This window comes from Paroedura picta, chromosome 3, assembly GCF_049243985.1.
Source record: "Paroedura picta isolate Pp20150507F chromosome 3, Ppicta_v3.0, whole genome shotgun sequence".
Classification (NCBI taxonomy): Eukaryota; Metazoa; Chordata; class Lepidosauria; order Squamata; family Gekkonidae; genus Paroedura; species Paroedura picta.
In genome coordinates this window covers 44,969,657-44,985,298 of record NC_135371.1, presented here as the reverse complement: position 1 = coordinate 44,985,298, position 15,642 = coordinate 44,969,657, and the positions used below count along the sequence as shown (strand labels likewise).

The window sequence follows — 15,642 nt, the reverse complement described above, 5'->3', positions numbered from 1 at the left end:
ATGTTCTCCCACTTTTTTTTTTTAATGCTGTGGTTTCTGGTGTCAGACTTATGTCCATCAATTCTTTGTCAAAGGGCTTGGTCTGTTTGTCCAGTGTAGAGGGTGGAAAGCCACTGCTAATGTGCAATGGCATAAATCACATTAGAGGATGAGCAGGAGTATGAACCTGAAATTGTATGGCTGATATCGCTACTTCCACTGATGTTGTTGCTATAATGATGACAAAGACGGCATCTTGATTTGTTGGTACCACAGTCTGTTTTTCTGTTAAGTAGTTTATCAGTGTGGGTGAGAGCCAGCTTGTTGTAGTGGTTAGCAGTGCGGACTTCTAATCTGACGAACCAGGCTTGATTCTGTGCTCTTCCATATGCAGCCACCTGGGTGACTTTAGCTTCCCCACAGCACTGATAAAGCTGTTCTGACCAAGCAGTAATATCAGGGCTCTCTCACCTATCACACAGGGTGTCTGTTGTGGGGAGAGGAAAGGAAAGGAGACTGAAAGCCACTTTGAGACTCCTTTGGGTAGAGAAAAGCAGAATATAAGAACCAACTCTTCTTCTTCTGAGAAGTTGCTTTAGGTTCACAGGATGCCTGCAAGCAGGAAGTCAGCCCCCCAGCACCTGATAACCTAAAGCAACTTCACATCTGCAATGACAAACTACTTAACAGTAGTATGGGCTATGGTACCAAGTACTGCAAGATGTCAGCCATCAGCAGACCCTTTTAACGCTTTCGACCTGCAAAACGGAGCTCTTCCACTGGGTCTATAGTTGAAGCCAGGCAGCAAGGAAGATCATGGCTCCCGCACTGGAATGGCGGTAGCGAATACCATCAGCACCCTCTTTGCCCCTTTCCCCTCTGGAATTAGTTGGGAGTTTTGGGTCTGGGAAGTGTTTTTATGCCGCTGCATCTTGTTGTAGGGGGTGGATGTTTATTGTGTATTTTTATTGGTTTTAAGTGTTGTTGGAGGCTTTATATATGCTGTAAACCGCCTCAAGCCTTCGAGGGGAGGCGGTTAAGAAATGTCATAACAACAACAACAACAACAACAACAACAACCTTCCAGGACATTCAGTGTCTGACCTAAAAGTTGCAGTTATTTTACAAAGTAATTTCAATGGGTGATCAGAAAGAGAGACTGCTGAATTGCAACTGATAATGCATCCACCGGGACTGAATCAAGACCTAGATTTCCTGTCTCATCACCAATGCTGATTTTTCCATGTCTAGTACCTCTCTGCATATTACACTTAATCCAATCATTCCTGCTATTGTCATTTGCCTGCTTATGTCATTTGGCATCTGAAATCTTCCTAATACATAGGACAGATGGGCTCACATCCTAGTTCTATCTGAAGCAGTGAGCAGTGATTCATGAAAGCTAATTCCTTATCTCCAATTTTGTTAGTCTAAGATGCTGTTTATTAATTAAATAATATATAAAAATAATAGATAGAGGGTAAATTGTCCTCTCAGTCTCTATCTGAACCTAAATTGCTCTCATTTTATTATTTAAACGTACCTTATTTTTCATGAACTTTGAGTGACTCTTGTAAACTTCTATTTGTTTGATTTCTTCTTCTCGGTCTTCTGTGTTCAGAACTCCATTTGTCTTCAACATCTGTATTTCATCTTCAAGGTCTCTTATATTACGTTCCAGTGAAGCTATTTTTGTGTCCTAATTAAAAAAATAGTGTTGTTATGCAATTATTATAAGAATTGTTTATAAGAAAGGAGCACATATAAACTGCAACACAAGATCCTCACAGGGCATCAAAGCAAAAGAATAATGTCAGCACAAGAACCTGGATCTGATTCAAGTCTATCTCACTGGAATAGACCTTAAAATAATTATATTACAAAAGAAGTACAAATCCTTATTTTATAAACAAAAGGGCGAGGCTTCATTGTATTTCATAACTCATAAAGGAAGATGTTCTGATCTGAAGCACGATGTAGTCAAACCTTGCCATTCCATTAAAAGTACAAAGAGGGAAAATTACCAGCAAGGCTGGTCATAAATAAATGTAAGAACTAATATACTGAGCTTAGACAAGATGTAAGTCTGTAAAATGGAGATACAGGTTAATGTTATACTGTTCAGCCATCTCCTGAATTGATTGTGGTACCCCTGAAGGACCAATTTCGTAGTCTTATAGTGTTCCTGATCCTGTCCCTGCTTCTGTAATGACTGCTTTCCAGACTGATTCATCAACTGTGCCCATTCATGGAATGAGCTGACCTGGCCAGTTATACATAGCCTGGTAAAATCTAGATTAGAGTATCATAACAAGCTCTATGAAAAGCTGTTTTAGTAGTTCAAAAGGTTCAGTTGTCTAGATCTGATTAACAAGTGCCCTGCCTGCTGCCTGACACGGTATGTTGAAGTGTCCCAATTTTTGTCAGCAGCATTGGTTTGTTTCCAAACCCAATGAAAATCTATCTTATTTAAGTGCTATTTATTTATAAGATTATGAGGTTATTATTGGATTTGGGTTGATTGGGTAGCTGCTGCCATGTTGTATATTATGTTTTATAATTTTTGTTGCATTGGTAATCTTATCATTTATACTTCTCTCAAGAGATATGGTGGTATATAAGCATTATTAAATAAACTAGTATCAAAGCCCATTAAAAAAAATTAAAATGGGCTTTGAAAGAGGCAGCAGACAGGAGGGCATGAGAGGGTGGTCGCAGCTCCCTTTGGCCCGCAAAGTGGGCTAAAGGGAGTGGGAAGCCCCCCCCCGGCAGCGCTGCCACAGGAGGCTCCCTTTGGCAAGCGGCAAGAGCGCTTCCCAGGCTAAAGGAAGTGGGAAGCTCCCCCCCCCCCCCCGCTGGCAGTGACTGGGCTGACCCGTCCAGCTCTGCAGCTCCGCAGAACTGGCAGGATGTCGGGTGTCCCTGCAAGGATGCCATAGGTCGGTGATCATGCTCAGGGCTGGCCCACCATAGGCCGCGATGGCACCCACAGCATCTCAGGAAATGCGGATTACTCTGTGTTCCTTTACCATGGGGCATCTGAGGGCCTGAGTCGGGCCAGGGCTTGGTGGCGCCTATGATGTCAGCAACATTGGGATAAGCCCCGCAACTTTATTGCTGCTAGCCCAGGCATTCCACCCCATGTATAATCAGTCATAGTGTGATAAAGCTACAGTATTTAAAAGGAAGTACTAAAATTATTTTAATGACTAATGGTAGCCAAAGCAAATTAATTTACATAAGAACACTAATAAACAGTTCTATGTACATCGTACTTATTTCACTGTTTTGTAGAGTGGTGACATCTTAATATTTCTGGGAAGGCCCTGGAGGAGGAGCTGGTCTCATGGCTTACTCAGTGTTTAACACCCACTCAGGGTGGCTGTCCCTCCCCTAAGTGCCTCCTCCTCCAACCGGCTTGCCTGTCTGTCCAGCGGCCAGTCAATCGCCTTCTGTCCCCCACCCCTGACCACCCCCTCCTCCTTCCACTTCCTTTGAGGCTCAGAGGCTGCAGATCCTTGCCACATGAGAGCTGCCCCTGCTGGTGAGTTCCCTGATCAGGGCCTCCAGCCTGCAGTCTTTCCAAGTCCTAGGGGGAGTGAGAAGCCATCTTCAGAGTTCTTCTACCCCCACCCACAATCTAGCATCCGCTGTATTCCTAAATGCAATGGGCTTTGTCCCTAGTATCCTCATAATTCATTGCTTCATTTTTATTTTTATAATTTATTTCACTTTTATATTGCCCTCCCAGCAAGCCATCTCAGGGCGGTATAAAATATAGTAGGCTGTTGTGGGGTGAGTTAGGTAAGGCTACTATGGGCTGCTTTGAGATACCTTTGGGTATTAAAAAGCAGCATACAAAAAAAAACAGCTTTTCATCAGCAGTATAAGTCATAATATATGGTCAGTTTAGAAAGCTTAAACGTAGGCTAGAAAAATAAAATATACTTGTAGCTGGACATTTTCTTAGATGTTGGATATTTCTTAGTTGTTTGAGGATGAGAATATCCCTCCCATCCCATCCAGTCTGCAAGCTGTTGCAAAGCAAATGGGAAACTACTGCAGCAACTCCATGGAGTGGCTTGGAGGGAAGGAGGTCTCTGCTTTGGCTAGATTTTTACCTCCTGTGGGTAAAAGCAGTCATGAGAGAGGATGGAGATGGCAAAAGACATGTGGTATCTGTAGGGCTGCCTTTAAATGGAACAGGGTGGTGGTTAAGAAGAATGTAACCAAGATACTCTCCACTAGCTAAGTGAGGAAGCTACCAGGCCAGTGGGGAGAGTAATGGGAAATATGACAAGGTGGGCCAAATGGATGGGTAGGTCTTTGCCCTCTAACATTATTTACTTACTGTTCAAAGTGTATCACATTTGATGAGTGGCTGTATGGGAGAGTTTCCTACTTTGAGTTCACTGTGACAGTATCCACCTTAGTATATTATCATATTAACTATAATCATAATTATTATGATATAATCCAATACAATGTCATTATATGTCACATATCATAAAAGAAACAATAAAATGTACCTACAGCAGGTACATTTTTCACAGCAAACACAGCAGACTTAGGAAAAGGAAATTCTCACTGTAAAAAGAATCCTCATATCATGCACGGTACACAGTAAATTTGTTCTCATACATGTTGAATTCATTTTAGAGTAATTACAAATTTTAATGTGAAACAAGACAAAAGGCAACCTTGTGCAAAGTAAGTACAGGGCACCACACACAAGACACTCAGATTTTCAGCAACAATGCTGTAAACATACCTGAAATACTATAGCTGGATCTATACATACAGATGGTTCTTTCTGCAAGAAGCAAGGCAAACCACAACTATTTTCACTCATTTAAGAACTTATTGTGTTCACATTTTCCTCTTTCTACCTCAGCCACAGCATGCAGGAAATAAGTCACTACTTTTTAATATGTAAATTCTGCAGCACTCACTCATAGAAATAATTTGGCACCTAATCCTAATGATTCGCCCTTTGAAATTAATGCATTGCAGCAGATGGTTTGCAAATCTTCTGTTTATTTTAACAGCAATGGATCTAATGTTTTGTGTCTCTCCCATATGAACTTCCTGTACAGATTTTATTTATATTATATTGGGCATCATCAAGGTCTTAGATTGCAACGCAAACCTTATCAGGATAAACTAGGATGCTACTGTAGGCACTGTAATATGTGTACAGAAGAATATGATGAGATATTTGGCTGCAAATGAATATTTAGTCCAAAATTACAGCTAAAAATCATAATATAAGAAGACCCTTGCAACCAGATTTCTCTTGGAACAACTTCATGTGATATTTCAATCTCAGATGCTACTTTCAAAGTTCCCCTGAGTTTTGAAATCAGTTTTCTACTGATGCAAGCTTCACATTGCAGAAGGGAAATCAGAAGTCCTATGATACATACAAAAGAAGTGCATATTATTTAAAATGATAGTAATATTTTATCCATGACATAGAGGAAATAAAGGCTAAAATGCAAAACATGTCATAGGCTTACAAAGTCTCTTCTTCAGAATCAGAACCTATAGCATGCTAGAGGACTTCTCCAGAGTTGAAGCTGAACTTGACTGGGAAGAGAAGCTGAGGTTAATTTCCAAAAGACACTCCTGACTAAGCTGGATTGGGAGAGGAGAAAACATACTAGGACTTGCGGTGCTGAGGAACAAAGAAAAACCTTTCAGGATTCGGAAGCAGAATGGTATATTGGTAGGAGTAGAATGAAGAACCAATTATTCAGTTCAGTTCTGTCTGAATTACTTTATTACCCACGCAATGGCAAGCATAAATGAACCAGAGACAGGAAATGCCACCATCCAATTAGTGGTGCATGAGTGAATAGGCACTAAAGTAAGTTGAGCTCAAGAAAACATATAGGTCTCCAAAGTGATGCAATGGTTCAAGGAACACAGCCAGCATCAAGGAGTTTGCACCTGCCAAGCCCCCCCCCCTACTTGGCAAAGAGCCAACTGCTAACTGGAGACCCCTGGCACCTGCAGATCCTTTTAGCATTCTCTGGTCCTTCATATTTTTACTATCTCCCTCGGAGGGAAGGAGCAGGAGATCAAGTCTGGCTGATTGCAATGAGATAAAAAAGTGGCTCCTTCTCCTCATCCCATTTATTTAAGAAATCTAAGGGTTTAACTGTGAAATAGTCATTTAAAGTTCTTTAGTACTTCAGTAAGAATAAGTATAAGTATTATAAGTGTAAGTATTATAAGTTGATATTGGAGAACAATATTGAATATTATACCATGTACCATCAAAAAGAGAAATAAGTATATCCTAGATCAAATCAATTCTCTCTGGATGCTAGAATGGCTAAACTGAGATTACTGTATTTTCATAACATCACAAGAAGACAAGAATCACTGAAAAAGACAGTACTAGGAAAAACTGAAGGCAGTAGGAAAAGAGAAAGACTAACATGAAATAGGCTGAAGATTGTGACTTCCTTTGTTGAGTCAGTTTGCAAGATGAGCAAGGTTGTTAATGATAGCACATTTTTTGCAGTCAATAATTTATAAGGTTACCATAAATTGGAAGCAATTCACCAGCATATAATATACACACAAAAAAAACCCTCACAAGAATATTGACCCCACTCCCAAAAAAATCACCCACAGTAATAAATATGCTTGCAAGAATTATGTTTCCTTCAGAACAAAATGCACTGACAGCCAGTATTCATTACTGAAATGAACAGCCAAGCTTTGATATATACTTCATTCATTAAGATGGCTGATGTGACCCACAAAATTAGTTTTTACAGTGTGATATCAAGATTTCACAACCTTGCTGAAACAATCTTTCCATCAGAAAAATTATGTTTGGGATACATAAAACATGAAGAAGAAAAGCAGAAGTACTGTTACACAACAGTTTTGATAATGTGGGCTTATTCTCCTGGGTTTTGTTGCTTTACTTTGTGTGAGTTTTACTCTCTTATGTTGGAACCCTAATTCATATGAAACATTCAGGAATCAACTGTTGTCAGCCTGACCAGATGCAATGCCATGGAAGGTTCATTAACACTTTAAGTGCTCTAGAAAAAGTTATCAACAACAAATGCTTACAAACAATGAAAGTTTTATGAGAAAAATAAAAGATTAGGTAAACTCCATTGAGGATTTTAAGAAACTTGTGACCTTTATGACAGGCAGTATAAAAATTCAAAAAACTGGATGGAAAAAAAATCCAGGACAGAAGCAGGGATGCTATGAAATTAGCTGTTTGGAGGAAGAACTCTTAAGGAAGGCTATGAGAAGTACTGCTTTGAAGAGTCAATGCTTAACAGTCAAACTAGATATAACAATAAAGGATCTGCAAATGGGCTTCTCATACATTTTAATACTGTAGTAAGCTGACAGGGCTTTAAAGGTCAGTATGATCATCTTGTGTGAAGGCCTGAAGCAAACTGGAAGTCAGCATAGATGGGCCAAGACCAGAATGATATGGTCCCTATGATATGGTCTAATCAAGACTATGGCTGCACTAATTATGGACACTTTTCAAAGGAAACCCCATGTAGAATCCAACATAGTAATCTAATCTAGATGTAACCAAAGCATACACCACAGTGGCCAGACCTTTTCTGCCCAAGAAAGGCTGAAGCTGTGAAGCTGACTAACACATTGAAGCTGGTAGTTAAGCTAGGTCAAAGAGCACTCTGACTAGAAGAAGAAGAGTTGGTTTTATACCCCATTTTTCACTACTCTAAAGAGCCTCAAAGCGGTTTATAATTGCCTTCCCTTCCTCTTCCCACAACAGATACCCTGTGAGCTAGGTGGGGTGGAGAGAGCTCTGACAGAAATGCTTTGTCAGAACAGCACTATCAGGGCTGTGATTAGCCCAAGGTCACCCAGCTGGCTGCATGTGGAGGAGCAGGGAATCAAACTCGGCTCTCCAGATTAGAAACTACCTCTCTTGACATAGCTGGGTCTGTTATTTCAAGGAGAGAACAACCCTCTCTATCTCAAAACCTAGGTAGGACTTTTTGCTCACCAGCAATACTTCCACCTTGTCAAGATCAAGCTTTGGTTTGTTAGCCCGCATCTATTGAAAAGCTGTGTCCAGGCACTGGTTCAGGGTTCCTAAATCCTCCCTGAGATCAGTCAAAAGTGCAAGATAAAGCTGGCACTCATTGATGGGTGAAAACATAGCCTATGTCTTTAGATGACCTCACCCAGAAGTTTCCTGTAGTGTTTTAAGGCACAGGGGACAAAATAGAGCCTTGAAAGCCCCACAAGTCAAAGGCCAATAGATTAAACAGAAGTCCCTCAGCATCACCTTCTGTATCTCCACTCCAGGTAGAACCAGGACCACCAAAAACAGTACCTCTCAGTCTCAGCCCAGAAAGGCCTATAGAATATATCTTGATTGATGGTATCCAAAGCTGCTGAACAGTCCTGGAGAATCAAAGAGTTGCACTCACTCTGTTCATCTGCCAGTGCTAGTTAAATGCCAGGATGACTAAGGATGTTTCACTCCCACAAGCAGGGAGTGAAATCAAACTGGAAAGGATCCAGTCAATCCTTACTTCTCTTGCTATGCTGCAGCCTAGATCCAAAACAGGAGTCCTTATAGCTGCCATTTATAGTTTTTAAGGGCACCAGAATGTATAGAGCATCACAGATTCACTTGCATATATCAGACAGCCATTTGTGTAAATGTCTGCATCCCAGGCAGCCACATCATTACAGATCTGCTTAAAATCTTGCAGCTATCTTGGAGAAATTATCTAAATACATATTCTGTGCTTGGATCTATACCTCATATTGGCTCCACAGAAGCAAAAGAACAGGGGCAAAGTTAGAAGTGCCCTGAGAAACAAAAGCCTGACAACTAGATGTGACAACAAGAGATCTAAATGGATATCCTATCCATGCTTACCAATGTAAATAGCAACCACAGGGGTTCACGTTTGGATTGGATCCATGGTATTGGAGAGAGCTAACCCTTTCCCCCATTTTTCAAAGCCTCAGTTGTTTAACTGTAAATGCATGGAGATTCACATGCAGCTGAATAGTTTGAAGGGATTATGTGATAATTCCAGTGCCATCCACCATCCAATAGGGGACATTTTTGCAAGTCATAACCTGATGGTCTTTGCCAAACAATGGAGCTCACTGCGCAATAGTTGCAAAGTCATCTTGTAGTAAAGAAAATAATGAGCAAAATAAACACAAGCACACTAGCGTTTTACATCACACTGTGTCACTCTCAATGCCAACACAAAATAGTGAGATACAGCATGGTCAAATGGATTGAGTTTAAAAGGGAACATTTCCCACATCATTTCCTGTATGTAAAATCTGTGATTGTAATTTGTGGTTATTTATATATTTTATATAAGTTATGTTTTTTTCTGTTTACATTGGTAAGCTGCCTTGAATTCTAGAAAGTAGAAAGATAACAAATAAAAATAAAAATAAAAGGAATAACAGTGGCCTACCTCACAGGACTTGAAAGTGACTAAATTAAGGACTAGTATAATATTAGTTGGCCATGGTAGTTAAGAATATATCATATAAATAGATACCTGCCAAATTGTACAGGCCAAATATGCATAATTGCATTCATGTGGAAAGAGATAAATTTCTGGAATTTCAAGCATTTTTAATCCAGTTTTTCAACTAATATGGATGATGCATTTTTCAACATTAAGGCTGCTCTCCTTTCCAGGGAGTAAGCACCAGTGAATAAAATGGGAGTTATTCCCAAGCATACCTGCCTAAGGTATGTAATTTTGCATATCGGACCTAGAAAAGAGAGGAACATTCCATGGTGCCATCTGAACAAATGTCTACAGGAATCTTTTTTCTTGATGAAGCATGACAGCAACAGGTACAGAGAATGATTGCAACAGATCATGCAGAATGGAGTATGAGTAATTTGCTTTTATACAATGTGAAACAACCAATTATGCCTTTTATAAGTAATTTATCAGCTTGTCATATTCAGTGCTACGAATATCTCATGAAACTACTTGCTTGAGAAAATGTAATATTTGCTGGAGGAAGAGGGGAGGGAATAATTTCACCTGGGTGAACTGTAACACAAAAGATAATCCCCTCTAGGTAAACAATTATTATTAAGCCTTAATATAAGGATGTTGCTTAGACTCAAACTATGCAATGCACTAGGCATAAACAGATTTACACCCATTTAAGAACAAACATGGGTGGCTGAAGTGATATGTTGCAGACCAATGTATTTTCTATCATAACAGCTAAAACTTTCATTAAACCAAGAGGCATGAATAGTGATCAAACTAAAAAGTATTAGCAAGCATTCCAAAATCCATACCTTCATCTCTATGACAGTCTGAAGAGCTTTTGTTTTAGCTGGCTCAGGCTGAAGTTGGGTTCTTCTGTGCAGTTCCTGTGGAGGGACACGATAAAAGTAAGCTTGACGATTCATCCTTCCATTACTTCATCAGTTGCTCAGATATATTACAGTTCATAGCAGAATCCAAAGTTCAGTGTTCAGACATACACAAGCTCAAATGCTACAGGTGCATCTTTGCCTATAAATCCCCCTAGCATCACTACAGACTCGTATCTTACATTACAAAGGCTGCTGCCAGCACATGCGCTATTTCTGAAACCTTTATCAATAATTAATGTCAACTGTGACAAAGGCTGTGTGTTGTACTTGGACTAAAAGAGATTACAACACTGCTGCCTCTGCCCAGGCATCGGATAATAAGTCATTCAATTACAGTACATTATATTGCCAATTCAAAACGGTGGGGGGGAAATAAATGTCGTTTAAAATCTACAGCTGAACTTCTCTGCATAGAGTTTTTCCACAGATATTTGGAACAAGCAATTTAGAGACATTACGTTCAAATCTGACATTTACAGAATAGTAATTATATGGTGAGCTGATGCAGAACCATTTAAAGTACCTTTTTGTGTTGGCTCTTTTCTTTTCATTCTAATATGCTAGTTTTGGAACATACACCAAAATCTCAAAACATGTTTACTCAAAAATTAATCCCAGAAATTTCAGGGAGACTTAATCCTAAATTAAATATTTGTTAGGAACAGAGTATTTGCCTATAGATAATAAAATTAAACAGGATGAGGTCCATGTACAAAGTTGAATATTTAGGAAAATGTTTTTTTCTGGGAACAATCCATCAGGAATTTTGCATGTACAAGCCCCATTTAAAGGGATATCAACTGCCCAACAGCAGCATCCATTCACACAATCTGTTTTTTGTAAAGAACTTTTCAGTGAACTGCACATACACTAAATAGCTCATTTAAGTAAGAATAATTTAGATGATTTCAGATTAGACTACTTTTTCTTATTCTTTTTTAAAATTCCCCCTCACACTGTGTTCATAATCATTGCTTTCTGGCTCCTACATCCATGGTCTGTTCAGTACCAATATTGAATGACCAGAGGAATGACCAAAATAAGTGTGAATTATTCTGCCCATTCCTTTCCCTAGTCCAGTCTGTGATCTTATGACTCAATCAAAAGATGTAATTTGATGTACTGTTTTTTAAAAAAAAACATGTATTATTTTAACCATTAAATACACAATATATATTTATTTCAAATATTATGATGACCCAATAGTCTTGGGCAACACAAATGACAGATCATTTAATATATAAAATTCACCTTTGGGTCTCAACGTATCAATCAGCCATTTGGCAAGAGCAGTGCAACCAAACCTCTCATATTTATTTCTGGTTAGTCACACACAAACCCATTGAGTTCTGATAGGGTTACCGTACAGAGTTTTAAAATCTATTCTCCAACATCTGCCAGAAAGAACTAATATATTAAAGTTTCCATTAATAGTGGTACATCCTCATGAACACACCTTGGAAGACTTATATCTAGCCAGTGCTGAGGCAACTGCATTAGCTACCAGTTTGGGCCCGGATCAAGTTCAAGGTTTTAGTTTGCCCTTCAAGGCCATCCGTGGCTTGGACCCTGCATATCTGAGGGACCGCTTGCCTGCTTATGCCTCCCAAACAACACTTTGCTCTGCGGACACAAATCTTTTGGAGGTCCCTGGCTCTAAGGGAGCATGCCGGTTTGGTGTAGTGGTTAGGAGTGCGGACTTCTAATCTGGCATGCCGGGTTCGATTCTGCACTCCCCCACATGCAGCCAGCTGGGTGACCTTGGGCTCCTCACGGCACTGATAAAGCTGTTCTGACCGGGCAGTGATATCAGGGCTCTCTCAGCCTCACCCACCCCACAGGGTGTCTGTTGTGGGGAGAGGAATGGGAAGGAGACTGTAAGCCGCTTTGAGCCTCCTTCGGGTAGGGAAAAGCGGCATATAAGAACCAACTCTTCTTCTTCTTCTTCTTCATGCCTGGCCTCAACCAGGGCTGGCCCCAACCTGGTGGAATGAGCTGCCAAGGAGAGCTGAGGGCCCTGACGGTGCTATCACAGTTCCGCAAGGCCTGTAAGTGCTAGGGATATCATGGCCACTCCTCAGACTCAGTTGTCTTATATCTACACTCCCCACTTCTTGGGAAGTCTACTCAAGGGATAGAAATTTAGGCCGCCAGTCTTTGGGATAGAATGGTTTTATGTGGGGATTTTATGGGGGGGTTATGTTGTAAGCCACCGTGAATATCTAGAAAAGAGCAGGATATAAGTCTAATAAATAATAATGAGAAGAATAAATGACAAGGAAAAAAGATGAAAACAGAATGATTTCCAAAGGATGTCACGCATTTTTCATATCTCCATTCAGATCAATTTACCATTCATTAAAAGCTTCTACCCCTGTCTTTTCCTTAATTAAAAGACTTGAAGGTCCCATATTTCAACACTTATCTCAATTCAACACTTATCTCAATATCTTTTTGCATGCCCTAATGTCATTGCTCTATCATTGATGCTAGACAGAACAGAAACCATAATAATTAAATCACCCAGGACAGTGCAGATGATGATCAAAACTGAGCTGAAGAAAGCAAGACTTTCTTCATGGCATTCTTGTGCCTATCCTTGAATGAGGTATCAATTAAACTAATTTCCACAAAGCCCACTGCTGTTTTTACCCCAGGAATCTCAAACTGTAAATTCTAGCTGTGAGATTCAGGTTATTCACTCCTTGCTCAGTGGGAGCCACATATACACAGAAGGCAGTGCTGCATTGAAGTCTATGGCAATGCAATACCACCCCTGAAAGTGACCAGAAGGTATATTGCAGCTTTTTGCACCAGAAGATCAGGCAACCTGTAGAGCCAAGAAAGTTCTATTTGGCCTTATTTAGCTGGTGAAGCTAGCCATGCTCTCAATCTAAGCAACTTGCCATCAATGTGCTGCTCACAGACAACCTGAATATAACCCTATATAAACCACTGCAGCATTCCTATTTGCCCGCCTTCAGGACATTAACCCACACATTTCAGATTAATGTTAAGTCAAAACAAGGGATTTGTTTTATTATTAACATTTTACCCCAAGTGAAATAAGCCTGTCCTTTGGGAAAATGTTTTATACTACCTGGCAAAATGGAGAAGCTGTTCGTAATGGGGTGGACACTATAGGGATGTATTATCTTCATTTCTCCTGTTCCAAGCAACATCAGATTGAAAAATAACAGCTAAAAAAATTCTTAGCATTGAGGAAGGGGGGTCTTCAGTGTTTAAGGAACCCTTCATTATCCCTCCCTCTGTTTTCCCCCTATAAATACAAATTTTATTATGCTTTTATATTAACATGGACCTTTAAAAATAATCTGTTCTAGTCATCTACTTTAAGATACCTTACTCAATTAAAATGCATTGCTTCATATTGTATCTTTTTATTGTATCTCTTTTCTATGGCAACATGATGCAATAATATATTTCTAGTAAATTTTGCTCATTATCTTGAAGAATTTTTGAGCTATAGATACAATTCTGAAATGTATTTAAAAATAGTTGTTGAAGTTGAAGCACTAGTGCTAACATCACACATTTCCAAACAGCTCTCTTTTTTATTAAGGATGTAAACCAGTCAAAGAACTTTTAGCTACCACTGGCTTAAATGGAAACGATTTAATAATGTATTTAGATTTTCAAGTTGAAATAAAGGGGACTTGGATGAGCTTAACTTTGGCTTGATTGTGTCTGTTTCAATGGAGTCTGTTGGCCAGTTCAGACATTATTACAAATGCAGAGCATGCAGAAGCCTGAGCGGCTCCTGTTTCTGTAATCCTCACACTTAGAGTAACTTCCAAATTGGCCCTGAAGAAAGAAACAAATCAATTGAGAAATGTTAAACATTAATGTGCAATGTCTTCAAAATATTTGACAGCTGTATTGTGTTGGGTTAAGGAGAAGAGGAGCTGGCCATTCAAAAGAGCAACCCTGCCAGGATTTGATCAACAAATATTACAGTTAGTTTGAAAATTGACCAATTCCCAAAGGCTACCAAAATTGGAGAATGAAATGAGTGTCATACATCACCAATGGAAACAAGCCAGAGTTTCCACCTCTTTTGTCAAAGATGTATAGACTGCCAGAGATGAGTATTCCTAGATGTCTATCACAATACACAGACTTGCCTCATAATTCCTTTTCTCTGTGCAGTATGAATCAAACTTACTTAAAAGCTTTTCTTCCCTATTCCTGCTGGTACAGGAATACAACAGACAACAGAATTCTGGAGAAGATCAGAAAATGACTTGCAGTGTATTATTCTCTACGTAACCTTTCCAATTAGATTCAAATGTTTATAGGCTCTTACAAGGTACACATTGTTCTGTCCAGTTTTTTTTTGTTAGAATAAAGATATTTTAATGAATATTACTTCTTTCTGCATCCCTGAATAATATTTTGATTGAACAATTATCTAAATGAAATTTTGAATAATTTATGAATCTGCTGAAATGTGGGGTTGGAAAGCTATACTTTTGAAAAGCATTTATCAGTTTGAATGAACTTGCTTGATTAGGTGACTACAGATAATCAAATGAGTAATTGTTTTTAGCTTGGAAGTTCTCTTCTTCAGAATAAGTTGATTAAAAGCTTTCTTGTAGCCTTCTGCCTGACCCCAAATGAGGTTACATCAGATTTCAACATTAAGATGAACAGGTTGACCTGCCACAAAAGGTTTGTCTAAGGGCTCCCCTAAACTTCTGTGTCAGACTGTGGAGTACCTAAGGGTGAAACTCAATATGTCAGTACATCTGTTCAGTCAATTGCTGAAATCTAGTAGAGAGCTGAAATATTGCTTCTTTGGAAGGGATTGTCCTGTCTGTTTTGGATGAAATGCAGTTGACCACTCAGGAGGAATGCTTAAGGGTGCTCTTGGATCCAAGATTGGTGTTTTTGCTAAAAGAGCAATTTCTTTTCCATTTGCATTTGGCCTGTAGGTTTTATTCCCTTCGAGTTTATAGAGATCTGGCTATATGAAACCATCCAGGTTGCCAGAATATTCTCTGTATGTGGCTGCCCTTGAAACCAATTTGGTAAGACATCAAATGGTTTCAAATGCAGCAGTCCACCTATTGGCTGGGGTAGCGCACTGTATATACATACCATATATTAAACCACTTCTAAAGCCACTACATTGGCCGCTAATGTTTATTTGGGTTCAGTTCCAGCAACTGGTTCTTATTATCTTATGAAGTGCTTCTCAAACTCATATTTCTTTCCCTATGTAAACTAACAGG

General features: G+C 39.4%; 1 protein-coding gene across 2 annotated transcripts in view; it reads right to left on the bottom strand.

Annotated features, from left to right (window-relative positions):
- Positions 1 to 15,642, bottom strand: part of ERC2 (ELKS/RAB6-interacting/CAST family member 2) — an 819,922-nt gene that overhangs the window by 586,512 nt on the left and 217,768 nt on the right. For both annotated transcript variants that reach the window (XM_077325500.1, XM_077325499.1), the window contains exons 5-6: positions 10,307 to 10,381; positions 1,523 to 1,678 (exon numbers count right to left, since the gene is read on the bottom strand). In XM_077325500.1, coding sequence (XP_077181615.1) covers positions 1,523 to 1,678; positions 10,307 to 10,381 — 231 coding nt within the window. The remainder of the gene's footprint in view (positions 1 to 1,522; positions 1,679 to 10,306; positions 10,382 to 15,642) is intronic.